At 42.6% G+C, this 15,879-nt stretch overlaps 1 protein-coding gene across 33 annotated transcripts in view; it reads left to right on the top strand.

The window, feature by feature from the left end:
• The window catches only part of KCNMA1 (potassium calcium-activated channel subfamily M alpha 1), a 702,509-nt gene that overhangs the window by 363,164 nt on the left and 323,466 nt on the right, over window positions 1-15,879 (top strand). Inside the window, exon 4 of one of the 33 annotated variants that reach the window (XM_036928584.2) lies at window positions 10,229-11,354. The exons of the other annotated variants lie outside the window; for them this stretch is intronic. Coding sequence (XP_036784479.1) covers window positions 10,229-10,253 — 25 coding nt within the window. The 3' untranslated portion in view covers window positions 10,254-11,354. Of the gene's footprint in view, window positions 1-10,228; window positions 11,355-15,879 lie in introns of those variants that run through there. 33 annotated transcript variants of the gene reach the window in all.

The following is a 15,879-nucleotide window of genomic DNA, read 5'->3' as shown; positions in this document are numbered from 1 at the left end:
GCGCAGAGAGAAAGCTCACTGTTTTATACCGTGCCCAGCTCCTTTATGCGACCTGGCCTTTCTAGGCAATGTTCTGAGAAATTTGTACCAGCCATCTGCCTTTATGCCCTGTTTGAAAAATCATGGCATGCACTTAACCTTTGTTGAGGAATTCAACACAAAGCATTGTGTATATAAAGCATCTCCCTATTATTTTTTTTCCTTTTTAAATACTCCCCCTCAATTTTCTCCATCCTGAACTGACATTTTTATTGCTAGGCTTTGGTTTGGAAAATTATGGGTAGGGAAAGTTCAAGGGCAGGATGTTCAGAAAAGCACTGCACATCTGTGAAGGGAACCCAGCAGGAGAGCCAGCAGCTGTTGAAAGAATGGAATGTCAGATGGTAGAGGAGCTGAGCCCACTGAGGGATGGGGGGAGAGGAGATGCCTTAGGGGCAAAGAGGCAGTAAATTACTCCCAATGGGAAGTCCTTGTCCCCTTTCAGAATCTAACCTTTAGTGGCAACACTTGATTCTCTGACATGGGAGCAAGCCTAAGTCAACCAATCTACCTCACCCAGATTCCCAGACTGCCATGGTTTCACCAGTTGGGTACCAACCGGGTAGAGGGGACAGGTGGAGAGTGTGCCTTGAGGGTAGGTGCTCTTCCTCCTGCCCCTTCCTCACTGGGTCAGGCTCGGCTCCCCTGCCTGTTCCTCGCTGTGCGGTGACACATAGGTACCCCATGCCATGGCATCCAGAAGCATCAAGGGAACTGCTCATCATTGGCATTTCCTGGGGAACAAAGGGATTATGTTAGGAGTGGGAGGGAGGATGGAGCGAGACCTTCCGGGTTTGCTGCAAAAGACAATTTCAGAATAAAATGTCAGAACTGGAAGAGGCTTCAGAGTCTATTTGGTGCCGGTGTTCCCTATCCCTCAGCAGCCACTCCTGGGGAATGATGCTAAGTGACCCGCTCCAGGGAACCAACTAGCCAGAGCTAGAAGTCAGCTCTTCCCTCCCTGTCCAGGCAGGGAGTCCCTACTGGATCACTTGGGTTTCTATTAAATAAAATAAATGAACAAAGATGTGCTAGCAAAATATTATCCACTGCAAGCAAAGCAAACAGTGATTTTTGTTACACCTACTCTGGAATGTCAGGCTGCCATCATGGGGAAAATTTAGGGCCATGGAAAAAAGAAAGATAATCCCAGTGGATTATTTTTGGAATAGTGGATAAGATCATTATTGGTGGAAATAATGGAAAAGATCAAGTCCAGCCAGGTGGGTGCTCGAGATTAGTTTATTTCATCCCCCTTGGCCTTGAATTCCATGATTTTATGATCCTGCTACCTTTTTTTTTTCTTCTTTTCTTTTTCTGTACTGTTGAGGGGGTGGTAGGAGTTCAACTCTGTTGTGAGAGGTTAACAAGGCTGAATACATTGATGTGGCTTGTTTGGAATTCGTTATGCATAACTTTTGAGGACATTTTGCCCAACTGCCCATTTGTTTCTCCTGTAGAAACACTATTTGATAACTATGTCTGTAAATCCATAGCTACTCTACCTTCCAAAATTAGAATGAATTATTTCTCCTCACAACTCTGCAGAATTTCAAAAGAAAGTTTGCATTATTTGACTCTGTCTTAGCTCTCTGTCCTCTTTTCAAAGAACGATTGTTTGGGGGCAAGAACATGTGTTCCCTTTGCAGTCCCCGTTGTTATGTCTTTTGCAGTTAGCACGGTGTTTCACCACAAGAGGCTGATTGCCTTCCTGTTGTACAGTACTGGTCCTCTACCTAAAGTCAAGGCCACATGTGCCTGCAGAAACTGCCTAGATAAGGGTATGAGCCAGCTGGAGAGAAAGGTTAGAGCTCAGGACAGTTTAATCCAAACACGAGGGTAGAGCGCCTGCTTAACACAACCATGGTTGTGCTGAAGTGTGGTGTGGACTGTTGCAGCTTCATCATGGATTTATGGGCAGCAGACAGGAATGGAGATGTGACCTCTGTCTTTGTTTCTATTCCTCTTGTCCTTCTTCCTGACAGCCTGACAAATTGTAGCTTTGGGGAGACCCCGGTCAAGTGATGAGTCATTTGTGGTTTAAAAATAGAATCCCTTGCACCAAGGATGCCCTTGGGACTTTTTGATGCACAGGACACTATTTGCAGAATTTGGGAGAAGGGAGGGTGTGTGTGTGTGTGTGTGTGTGTGTGTGTGTGTGTGTGTGTGTGTGTGTGTGTGTGTGTGCGCGCGCGCATGCACACAAAATCAGAAAACAAGCTGTCCCTGGTAGTGGTAATACCTATTTGCCAATTGTACATGATGAAAACCTTCAGACGCTTCTATTTAGAAATTGCCAGAAGTGGCTGGCTGAAAGGCACCATCTTTTCGAAACCAGGGTCAGGGTACAATGTGTGTTCAGGGACCTTGTTTATGAACTTGCCACGTGCAGAGCACCCAGGGCTGTGGTGGGGAGGAGAGCCCTGGCTAAGTGAGGCTGTGCTGCTGACAAAGTGTCCACAGCGTGACATGGGATGTTCGTCTGGAGACCAGCATCTTCCTGCAAAGCCTCACTGTGATTTTCGTGGATCTGTGTACTTGCACCTCCTTGGGTCCCTTTCTCATATATATTATTAAAAAATTATATTTCGTGACTGCATTCATGTAAAGATGAATATAATCCAGGCTGGACGCATTATTACATAGTCATTAATACTACATTTCTTTCTTTCTTCTGATTTTAAAGAATTTAAAATAAGCCATTTTTTGTGGGTTGCTAGAAGTACAGTGGGCTCTAGGCACTCTGTCTGCCATGTCTGATGGGAAGTTGGCCATGTTTCTTCCCTTCCTGTGGGTCCCATCCATCTGGAAATTTTCACAGATAAGAAAAACATGCCCAGAGACAGATGCCTCCTACCACACCCCTCCCAGCATTGCCTAATTGTTTCAGAAGAGAAAACAAAAATAAGCATTCCATTTCAAACCATGTCTTATGACTTGGCTTTGGGAAATACTGACTTCAGCAATCCAGCACTTAAAAAATATGGCACCTGTGGATATGTCAACCGTTTTAAAAGAACTGAATAATTTTGCTTTTCTGATAAGTTTTGGGAGAAACGTGTGCTTTGTTCATCTTTATATCTGAAAATGAGGGTTGCTTTGTTAGACCTGTTCACTGAGGGTACCCCAGTGACAAATAACATTTCCTGCACTGGGGTTTGCAAGCTCAAGTAGACAGGGGAGGCAGATGTTAGAGAGGAGGGTGGCGGACCTGGTGAGAAGCGAAATGGGTGGGGGGTCCCAGCTCCTGATGTGGATTCCCAGCTCTGATTGATTGTCCTCGAGCAGGGATGCAGACTCTTGCAGCCAGATCTACCATGTTTCAAAAAGAAGAGAGGAAATTGTGCTTTCATGTTGGATTTCCACTTAGTATGTCCACGACTCTAAAATTCTCAAGTAATCTGCAGGCCAAGGAAAATACCTCTGCAGGCCAGATGTGGGCCTCCCGTCCTCAGTCTCTATTCTAAACTGTCCCTCTTTCTGGTCTTGAATTAGCTGTGCTCCCTGAGTACCAGAAAATATTCTTAACTCTTAGTTTTCGGCCTCCCAAAAAAAAAAGGCCCCTTCCCTTTCCACGATGAGGAGTCCTCGGTATTTATGTGCTCTGCTTGTTTTCCATCAAACACATTTTCAAACACCACTTCAGTAAATGTCTACTTTTTTCTAGGCAAATACTGTATGCCACATCGATAAGTCATCCATGACTTACTGTAAATCCCAAAGCTGCATGTCACCAACTCTACATCATCCCTGAAAATAATGTCGTTAGGACCTCATAAACATACACTCTGTTTGTTTAAGAACTGCAAGAGCTTTTTAAACATGGTTGCTAAGTCACAAGAGTGTATTTTCCAGGACATAAATGGAAGTGAATATAACCCCCTTAAATTGTCAGATCTTTTATAAGAAAAGAGGCCCAAATCTGTCTGTTTTGCCGTGTACTGACTTGACCAAAACAGAGTTGATTATCTTAGCTGTGTAAGGTTTGATAAGTGTTGGAAACTGTCTTCTGACTTACTTGCTAAATGAGGATACTATATGAAACTTGGTGTAAGTTTCTGGTGTATAAAAGCATGAGCTAATAACATAGATGAGTCCTGGCCATAGTTTTCATCAACCTTAAAGTTCACAATTTCCTGAGCATTAGGTTCAACATATACTGGTGAAGTTCTCATGCTGTGGTCCCTTCAAAAGCACATTCACAAGCATTTCTTGACCTTTCTTCTCAGATATGGTCCTAAGTCTAAGCTCTATCTCCAGCTCCTGACCTTTCACTTTTCACATGGAAATCTGACAGTGAATGTTACGGTAGCATTAGGCTCTGCCTGAATATAGAGCTCCGATATTTTCAGAGCTAGGATAAAGATGGCGTTTCCATTATAATAACTCTTGATTCCAAGTAGAGCCACTTCATCAGTCAGGTTTCCAAATGGCAAATACTCACACCACCTTTCACCTATCATGACACTCTAAGGAAGAATCTGTAAGTAGGACTCAGGGCCTACCTATTAGATGTTGGAATCTATTATGAGGCATGAGTCCTTCTTAACAAAGATACTCTGCCTCCTGCTCCTGTTCATGCCCAGGCAGAGAGCCCTGTCTCTTTCTCTGAGAGCTGGTGTTTTTACCTCTTCCTCCTTCCTCTACCTCCAGGAAATGCAGAAATGAACCCATGGCCCTGTTTGAGTTACACTTGATTTTGATGCCCCAGAGGGGGCTGCAGGAGTGGTATGTAGAGAAAGGTGAAGAACACGGATGCTTATTAGATGACTCTACCTGGGACATGCTTTTCCAGCAGTGGGAGGAAGTGGGCGAGGAGTGCATTAAGGTTTTGCCCTCTTCATGATAACATGAACAGAAATAATAGGGCAAGGTCTGTAAAGAGCAGCATTAATAATTGAGATGTGCTCTGGGGCAGCCATACAGCCTGTCAGTGCTTCTGAACTCAATCTGTTACAAGTGCATGGTGAGGCCAGGGATAGATGAGCAGGGGGCATTGCCTGGTTGTGTGTCTATTGTGCACACACATACATGTGCTTGGAGGAGGCGAGAGGGAGTAATAGTCAGTAGCTACAGCAAGTAAAATTATAGGAAGCAATGTGTGTAGATCACCAGTGGTGGTGGTCCTTTTGTGGGTCAAGCACCCCTTTGGGAATTTGATGAACGCTCTAGGAGTTTTGTTTGCTGGGACCCTTAAGTCGGTCCATGGACCCTGAGCTAAGGATTCCTGCTCTGGAGGGTTGGTTTATCTGCTCACTCCCTCCTGTCTCTTCTGCCATGAAGATAATGTGGCTGACAGAAGGCAGTCTTCATTCCCAAAGGTTAAGCAGAGATTGATGATTGATTGGAAACTCTCCCCCTCCTGGCATATAGAACATCTCTAAGCGTGAGTCTCTCTGCAGTGTGTTCTTTCTCCTTGAGTGGTCATACCCCTCCCCAACTGTGCATGTGAAATCTTGAAAATGTAGGGCAATGCTAATGCAACTAGGAAAGGAGGCCCTAGGCTTCCAGCTCTTCCTGGAATACCAGGCAACACTGAAGGCCGTATGTAAGGGGAGCTGGGTCTATGGGGCATGATCTAAGTACTCAGTTTTCTGCTTCTCTTATACTTGGACTAGCACCTGTTTTTAGAGGAAAATTTCCTCCTTGGGCTGCGGTTCATGGCTGCAGATAATCTCCGGCTGAAATCATTCTATCTGAGACCCAGATCTGCAGCCCCAGGACCTTGCCACCCTTGGGGTGCCCAAACAGATGTGAGCAACTGCCACTTCTTCACAAGGCTGTGTCTCTTACCAACCGCTGGGGAGCTCCTGGAGGCCTCTGGGGGCCCATCTGACCAGTCTTCAGTCCAGTCTGACAGAAAGCAGAAGAGCAGCTTGCCAGAGAAGCCGCATCTCCCTGCTTCCCTTGGATTTCTTCCTGCCCACCTGTCTCCAAGCCAGCCAACTGTGACAGTTTAATTGGTGCCGGAAAGGCGGAGTAGAAGGGAAGCAGGCAGGGGTGACTGGCGTTCCGGAAGAGGAGACTCCCCTGAGATGGGTGAGGGGAACCGTAACAGACAGGCCTGAGGCTGCTGTGTTCGGGCAGAAGGTCACCAACTCCTGCTTGAAAAGTGCACTGGCTGAAGAGGAAACATCTGTCAGCGTCCTCCTGCTCGAGCTGCCCAGACCAGTCTTATGCACTCATGTGTTGGCGATGCCCTGTTCACTGAGGGGCTGAGGGTCAGCTGGGAGGCTCTGGCCAGGAGTGGGAATGGTTAGGAAGACAGCAACATTGCCTAGTAGTCAGTAGCAGGATCCGGAATCAGATCTTTCTTGGTTAAATCCTGCTGTGCCACTTCAGAGTCGGCTGTCCTTGGGCAAGCTTGTTAACCTTTCCTAGCTATAGGTTCTTGCCTTTGTGAAATGGTGTGACATGGTGATGAGGGATGGTAATAATATCTACCTTGCGTAGCGTGTGGAAAGGATTACAAAGAAGCTCTTAGTACAGTGCCCAGCATGAAAGTGGCCAAAAAAATGAATATACTAGTGTGTTGTTCTTTGGAGGTTTGTTTTGAAGCTCTTAATGAGGTCTTTAGAGAGACAACATGTGAACACACTAAAGTTAAGAAATAAAAGCAAGATGTATTGCAAAGCAGTGACATGATTAATTATCGAGGTGGTGGACAAGACCTGAGCTTCTTAAAACTGCAAATTTCGACTCATTAATGGTTTGTGAAAGCAGTGGGGTGGGTTGCAACAAGCATTTTGAAAAGATGCGGTTGAACAGCCTTAGATAAAAATACTGCTCCAGAAGATAAGTGTGATTTTATGAAACTTTTGTTTATTTTTTATACATAGAGCTATATATACTGCATAAACATATGTGTGTACTGGTTCGTGATGTAAAATACATATCCTTCTGTGGGCTTTGTGCAAAAGTAGTTTGAGAAACCCTAGCTTTGAGTCCAGAAGAGAGCATGCTCTATGGGCTGCAGTAATATAGGGCGTCCACCGGGATGGAGACAGAGTTAGGGTCCCAGGAACAGGTAGAATTTAGATAATATGGAGGAAGGGAGTAGGGAGGATGGTCATAAGACCACTGACTGTCACTTCTGACACCAACTGCAAGTTCAGGGAGCTCCCCAAACCACCCCCAGGTTTGATAAATAGCTAGAAGGATCTCAGAATTCATTGAAAGCCACTGTACTCACAGTTTAGGACAGGGAAGGGATACAGATAAAAATCAGCCGAGGGAAGAGGTGCATAGGGCATATCCAGGAAAGTTACAAGCATGGAGCTCCCATTTTTCTCTCCCTGTGGAGTCAAAGACAGACTTACTTGTTCAGCATCCATGTGTAACAACCTGCAAGCAGTATTACCAACCAGGGAAGCTTACCAGACCTTGGCATTCAGAGTTGTTATTGGTGCAAGATCACATAACCTTGGGTACTGCCCAGGTGGTCGACCTCAGTCTCCGGCCGTTTTGGAGGCTGACAAATACCATGTACTGAAAGTCCCCACCGTATTTCACACTGTCAGACTCTCTGGTAGATTAAGCTCTCCCACCACCACCTATCACATTGTTAATATCTGGCTGACACAGGACACCCAGGCAAAGATGTTTATCAGCATGATATTCCAAGGCCAGGCCTCTTCAGGCAAGGTTAACATCTATATGGCAGAGTCAGTCCAGGGACTGGGCTGGCCGAGGAGGGGTGTCTCCTGGAGAGGACTAGGAGGAGGTCATTTCATCACGTGCATGAACAGCAGAGGAGAGAGAAATGCGACTTCACAAAGCCTGGTCTTTGCAGGGTCTGTTCCTGTCAGCAAAATCACTGTTGAAAACAACATGGTTTATCCATCTCCTGGGCCTCTGTGTATACCCAAGCTGAACAACCTGTCCCGTGAGCCTGCAGCTGGTGAAGTGAAACTGCACGGGGACAGGAAAGGGCCACCAGGATGCCTACTGCCCATGTGTGTGAGCCATCCTGGGCACAGTGGGTCTTTGGTTTGACCCCATTTGCTGCTGTCTGCAGCTGACCAGGATGCTTCCTGTGCCCTCTTCCCTTGCAGACCTGATGGATGGGCCTTCTGGTGCCCTGGGCAACTTTAGTAAGGAGAACGTCTGTCGCCCTGCTCCAACTTAACTGCCCTCCTCTATGGCTTGATGAGGTCACAGCCAGAAAACACTGATCCCTCCAGCTGGGGATAAAATGCAGATCTGGCATGGCACAGGCCATGCTACCCCCTTGCCACCTGACAAATGAGACAATCTCCAGTCAGGGACAGTTTGTAATTGTGCAATCAAATTAACTTGGATTTCAGCTTAATGAAGTGCTTAATGTCCTGAATGAGGCCGAGTCTAATATTTAGAGAAGCAAGCTGGACCCCAGGAAAGGAAAGAACAGACTTCAGTTAATGCCTGTTAGTATTAATTATGCTTGCAGAGCAAACCTTCTCAGAAATTTATCCTCTCATAGGAGGCAATCTGTTAGCACCCAGGTCTGCTGTATTTTTGCTAAGGGGTTTTCCTGCTGTGGCTCATCAACAGGACAATGGAAAGAACATTTTTCTGGAAATCTCCCCTGAATATATCTTAGGGCGTATTTCTTAACTTCATAGGATCTCAGCTTTCTCAGTTGAACAATAAGAAAAATCCTCTTCTCTTTCTCTGAAATTCCTTTTTTTTTTTTTTTTTTTTCCTGTAAGTGTTTTGCTATAGCTCAAAACTGATACTCTGGAAGCAGGTAGACTAGTTGCAAATCCTTTGTTAACTGTGTGACCTTCGGGAGAAATTTACCTCTCTGAGCCTTAGTTTCCACAACTATAAATATGGATAATAATAATTGCCACTCCTTAGTACTGAGACCAGTAAATGAGATCCTACACATCAAGGACTTAGTACAGAACATAGGGCATACTGACATTTATCTGATGATGATGGTATAAATGCGAAATCACTTTCAGTATGAATTATACATCGTTTACTTGGTATCAGTAGTGTTCATTTTCATTGAGCTGATGACTTATCTCTTGTTTAGAAAATGACTGATGATTCAGTAATTAACCAAATAAATATTTATTTAATGGCTATTATGTAGCAGACACTATTTTAATCACTGGGTACTTACCAATTATAGTGTCAGAAAGAGACAGATAATAAACACGTCAATAAATAAATAAATAACATTTCAGTTGATGCTCAGTGCTGGGAAGAAAATAAAACTGGTAATAGGAAAAGCAGCGTTTCTTAACTTTTTGTGCTGAGGACTCCTTTGGGAATCTAGTGAAGACTATGACCCTCTTCTTAGAAGATTTGACGATATGTAAGATAAAAACATTGGATCGTAGAAAAATCAACTATGATGAAACACAGTTACCAGAATATGAAAAACAAATTCATGATAGAGTATGTGTGCTTCTTGATCAGTGCATTATCATCAAAATCAAGTGCAGCAGTTCTAATACACCCCTATAATTTTGAAGTAGGATTAATGTAAATGATATTTTGAGATATTGGCATCAATTGTAATCATATATAAATATCTGGGGCTTTATTGCTAACAAAGTCAGCTGTATTATTAATACTATTCTAGTTTGTTGCCTACATTTGTAATTAAAGGACATGCTAAATTTGAGTTAGAGGTTAATAAAAGTGAAGATGTAGTTTTTCTCTTCCAAGTCCGTGGGCTCTCTGAATATTTTCCAAGGGCATTTTGGGAATCTGGGGCCTCCCAGTAAGAACCCTTGGAAGAGAGGGTCACTTGTGCTGGGGATTGAGCCATTTTACTGAGAGAGCAATAAATTCTGATTTCTGCTTTTAAAAAGCCATTTTGGACATACAGATTAATGAAACAAAATTGAGAGTCCAGAAATAAGCCCATACATCTATATAGTTGATTACTTTTTGGCAAGGGTCCCAATATCATTCAATGGGGAAAGAATAGTATTTTCAAAAATGGTGCTGGGACAACTGGAGAGCCACATGCAATAGAATGAAGATGGACCCTTACCTCACAGCATATACAAAATTAACTCCAAATGGATCAAAGACCTAAATGTAAAAGCAGAAACTATTAAACTTTTAGGAGAAGACATAGGGGTTAAACTTTTGTGACAGTGGATTTGGCAGTTAATTCTTAGGTATGGTTCCGAAAGAAAAGTAGATAAATTATACCTCAACAAAATATAAAACTTTTGTGTTTCAGAGGACACTGCCAAGACATGAAATGACAAGCCAAAGAATGGGAGAAAATGTTTGCATATCATATATCTGGCAAGAGACCTGTGTCTAAAATACATAAAGAACTCTTTCAACTCAGTAATAAAAACACAACCAAACTAAACAATGAATGAAAGTTAGATATTTATCAACACTTTTGTCATCAGGGAAGGGCATGTCAAAGCCACAGTGAAATATACCACCTCACACTTACTAGTATGGCTATATTAAAAAAGATAGCACACAACAAGTATTGGCAAAGATGAGGATGTTCACAAATTGCAGCCCTTGTACCTTGCTGGTGGGAATACGACATGGTGCAGCAACTTTGGGAGGCAGTCTAGCAATTTCTCAAAAATCAGTATAGAGTTACCTACTATAAGATGTACCATCCCACTCCTGGGCACATACCCAAGAGAAAAGAAAACATATGTCCACAGAAAACTTGTGCCCACATGTTCATATCAGCAATACTTACAATAACCAAAAAGTGACAATACCCTCAGTGCCTATCAATGAACACTTGGATTAACACAAGGTAATTTATCTATGCAATGGAATATTATTTGGCCATAAAAAGGAACAAAATACTGACACATGCCACAACATGGATGAACCTTGAAAACATTATGTCAAGAAAAAGAAGCCAGTCACAAAAGATCACATATTATTTGACTCCATTTATACAAAATGTACAAGAAAGGCAAATATGCAGAGAAAGAAAATAGATTAGTAGTTGCTTAGCACTTGCAGGGGTGGGAAGATTTGGGATTGTTGGCTAAAGGGTACAGGGTTTCTTTTGGAGTTGAGCAAAGCATTTTAAAATTTATTGTGATAATGGTTGCACAACTGTGAATACCTGAAAAACCATTGAGTGTATATTTTAAGTGGTTTGGATTGTATGGTATATAAATTATAACTCAGTAAAGCTGTTATCAAAAAAGTCATTTTGCCTGTGATGTGGAGGATAAAGTGTGGGGTGCAAGATGAAAGTAAGGAGAATATCGGACATCTGTTTCACCAGTCCCAGTTGAGAGAATGATGCCCTGGGCTAGGATGGAGGCAGTGAAGGTGGTGAGCACATGCTAGAGGCATCACAGACAGAACAAGCTGTTTAGTTGAAAATAAAGAAAAATCAAGAGTGACTTCTAGGTTGTTGACTTTAATGACTGGAATTTTCCTCCTAGACAAACTGAGTTTCAGTTAAGATCTTTAGAAATGTTGAGAGGCTTAGTGTCTAAGAGGCTTAGACCTAAATACTACAAACTCTTTGGAGAATTGGGTTGAGAAGTGTTATCGTCAGTTTCACTGTACCTTTCAACAAGAAGAAATATTCATTATACACATGCGTATGCAATACACCCACTGTATCTTCACATGTATTCTCATGCATGCAAAGCAACAACTTAAAAACCACATGTTTCAGAAAGCCAGGCCAGTGAAGAAAGAATGTGCCTCCTGCCTCATGACTTCTCTTGCTGAAGCTAACTGTTCAATGATAAGAGACAAGTAATCAGAGCAAGTAGATAAGTATCTATTCAAGGATTTGTGTGTCTGAAACATGTCCATCAAGCATAATTTTCTCCCTGTCACATGTACAAATAGTAAAAGAGGGGACAATGTAATTTCAAGGTGTTGGGTATTTCAGGATTTTGATAGTATCAGCAAAAGTGGATAAAGTAACCATGATTTCCCCAGTTGCTTGGTCCCAACTAAAGCCCAGGCTAAGTATTTGTCAGTCCAGGCATGGGAAAATTCGAGTTACTTAAGGTCCTTCTCTTGAGACAGTATGGCTTCAGTAATGAACGAGCTATGGAAATTAAATAGTAATCAGATTGTTGTGTGAGGTTATCTGCTTCTGCTCAAACAGAAGCAAATGAAACGTACTCCTCCTGAACATGTAAATGGCTCTGTTGTGGGCAGTCAAGGGTTTTCCATGATGCTTAGTTCTCCATGACTCGTGATCACATAGAAACAAGGCATTGTCCCTGGGGTGGGGGTGGAGAAAGACTTCCCAGGAACCATAGCTTTGAGCACAAGAGTCAGGAGTTGACATGTGCTCATATGCTTGAGGAAGATATATGTATATTCCTATTGATGTTTTTCTCCTTTTACTCCAGTGTCCCTTGGGGGCCTTACATTAATTGGCAGAGGGCTCATCTCTAACCCCTACCTTGCCAGCAGAACTTCAGCCTTATAACTCCAGGTCGGGCAGTTAGACCTATGTGGCTCAGTTTCCTCATCCACAGTAGACAGAGTGGAATGGGAAAGTTGTGAAATTGTCTTCTACACTTACAACTCTTGGTTGTTTTTTTAAATTGAGGTAAAATTCACACAAGATAAAATCAACCATTAACTCTATTAAAGTGTATGATTCAGTGGCATTTAGAACATTCACTGTGTTGTGCAGCTCTCACCTCTTCCTAGTGCCAACACATTTTCATAACCTCAAGCAGAAACCTTGTAGCCATTCAGCAGTCACCTCCTTTCCCTGGTACCCACCAGGCTGCTTTCTGTCTCTATGGCTTTACCTCATCTGGATGTTTCATATACATGGAACTCTACTTACGTGACCTTCTGCATTTGGCTTCTGTCACAGAGCATTCTCTTTCCAAGGTTTATCCATGTTGTAGCCTATATCAGTATTCCGTTCCTTTTATGACTGAGCAACATTCCATTGTATGGATACATCACATTTTGTTTATCCATTCATCTGTTGATGAGTATTTGGGCAGTGTCCACCTTTTGGCTATTGTGAAAAATGCTGCTGTGAACATTTCTGCACAAATATTTATTTGCATCTTGCTCTCAATTCTTATATACTTAGGAGTAAAATTGCTGGGGCATCTGATAATTCTCAGTTTATCTATACAAAGAATCACCAAATAGTTTCCCATAATAGCTGTACCATTTTACATTCCCACTAACAATGTACAAAGACTGCAATTCATCCATATTCTTGCCAGCACTTGTTCTTTTCTGATTTTTTTTTCTTTTGCTATGGTCACTACTCTTTGTTTTTGGTTTCTAGAGTAAAAGCAATTCATGGTCAGCATGTGAATCCCACCCTGGTTCATGTCAGGGGACTTGTTCCACGTACCATCACAGCTCTAGGTGTGGGCTAGCAATGTGGGAAGAGCATTGACTTTGACTCAGACAGAATTGGGTTTCAAATCCAGGTCTGCCTCTTTTTAAGAGTGTAACCTTGCACTTCTAGTTACAATCTATGTGAGTCAGTCATTTCATGTACACAGTGGCCATGGTACCACTTGCCTTAACACTGAGGTGAGGAAATGAGTAACTTCCTAGCATGTGCCTGGCAGACAGTAGGATGAATAAATGCTCTTCCTTCTCGATGATGAATACAAGTAGAGTGAAAGATGTGAATTTTAAACAATCTGCTTTTAAATACTTCTTTTTATTATTTTTGCTATTTGACCTTATCATATAGAATGCTTTTTTTGCAGTGGATTTTCTGCTAAATAATGCTTGATTACATTACTATTACAATTTTAATATATTTGTTCTATGTGTATACCAGTTAATGAGGTGAGGGAGATGCCTCTGCATGACATAATTGGGAAGATACACTGAGCTAACTCTTGGTGTTAAGCTTTCTTGAGTGGTTGATCCATCTTTGTTTATTTCCCATTATGTCCATACTTTGGGATGGACTTGGAGTGGTTATTAATCTCCATGTTCCTTCCAGAACATGGCCTTGTTATCATTAAAAAAACGAAAAACTCTTGGCCACAAACTGCTTCGTTAATTTTGAGAGTCAGCAACTATTTGTATTGCTAATGATGTAAACGTGCATCCCTACATAAGAATTTCAGCCCCACCTCCCAAAAACACCCCCTGGGGAGTCACAGTGATGTGGCTTTCATGGTGGACTTCTCTTTTCTTGTCTCAAGCAGTGCTGGTTCTCACTCTGAGCCCCGAGGTCCCCTCGTCCCTTGGGGTTTGGCCCTGATGGTAGTGAGGGTTGTGGGTAGGTGCCTCATGAGGAGTGACATGTGACTACCAGTGGCCAACCTAGAATTTCTGATTGCTGGAGGTGGTTAAATAATGAGGAAAACAGTGAGAGTATTTAGGGCCAGTGTCCAGTTAGCTCAGAGCATGGTTTGACCAAGGAGATGCCAAGACAGGTGAATCATTTTGTATGCCTTCAAGTTGATAGTCTTCCTATATTTGTGAAATATTTATTCATTGGAGAGACTGAGCATTATGCAGGGGAAGAGAAAGAGGAGGAAGAAGAAAGCTATTATAGAAGTTCCTCAGCTGCCTGAGCAGTTCAGAGACCCACTGGTCTTTTAAATTGTCCTTACAGAGATCTCCTTCCCCACAAGTGACTTTTCCAAATATCCTTCCTGATCAAATATGATAACTACTCTCCCTCAAAAATCCCGTTTTACCATCTTGTTAGTTTTCTGGTCATCTCTTACAGATTAGCTCCCAGGAATCTGAGAGTTGGCCCATCCCTTAATTTATCACTGGCGGAGGATTTGCTAAAAAATGTTTAATTGAGTGCTTACACTGTGATAGACATTGTGCTAAGCCCTCCAAAGGGTCACCTCATTTAATCCTCACAGCAGCTTACAAGGTAGGTACCAGTGCAGCCCGCACTGTATAGTGGGGAAACTGAAGCACAGGACGATCAGAGTGACTCACTTAACGTGATAGCCCAGAACTGGCACAAGGAGGGTTTGAGCCCATACCTTTAACTGTAATCCCTACAGTTTTCTTAGGTGAAATCATGTACACTTTCAAAGTCAAAATTTCAGACTCCTGGTAATGACAGTGAAACGAAAACAGTTTGGGGACAATTAGGTCCTAAAATGTCATACTCTAATAGTGATTTATTTCAGAAGCAAAGTTGTTACAATCATAAGGTGAATCTTCCTGAGAACTGGCAGAAGCTGCCCATCTATAAGTCTGGTTTTTATTTGTTCCCAGGAAGTATAGCATTTATGCCAGAATTTGCATTTGGCAGGACCTTCCAAGTCACTGACCAGAGCTTGCGAATGATGTCATTCTGAAAGTCATAGGCATTTTCTGGGGCCTGGTGAACCTCAGAACTGGAGTCTGGGTTCAGCCAGATGCTCAGTAAAGAAAGTGATCACTTTTCCTATGTAACCAATTTCAGGAAAAAAAAAAGAATGCCAGGAATTTAATAGGGAAAATTTTTCATCCTCTGCTTTTCTCCAAATTGCTTGATTTCTGGCTGTTTCCAAGGAGTAGAAATGGCATGCACAAAATAATTATCTAATATGCCATAAACTCCATGCCATGGTGTGGCAAAGGAAATACTGCCCCAGGCAAAGAAGTCAGATTATATAAAAAAAGAGGTAAACCTTTCCTTAATTACTCCCAAAGTAGAAGGATCTGGGTTTTATGATGAACCAAAAGTACAAAAAGACCTTATTTGTCATGAGGGAAGTGCACCTCTCTTTTAGAATAGTGAAGTTATTTTGGCTACAGGCTGTTAGTGAAACGGAGACCATAAAACATCTCCAGTTATACACCCAGGAGTGTGTGACCATCCCGATGGCCCCCCACTTTTATCTGACGCCCCTCTTATAGGGGTGAACAGGTTTCCTCAGAGCCGATGTGATTTATTCCTCTTCTCTCCTGAAA

This window comes from Manis pentadactyla, chromosome 8, assembly GCF_030020395.1.
Source record: "Manis pentadactyla isolate mManPen7 chromosome 8, mManPen7.hap1, whole genome shotgun sequence".
NCBI lineage: Eukaryota > Metazoa > Chordata > Mammalia > Pholidota > Manidae > Manis > Manis pentadactyla.
The sequence above is the reverse complement of the archived record's forward strand: the minus strand, read 5'-3'. Positions and strand labels throughout refer to the sequence as shown.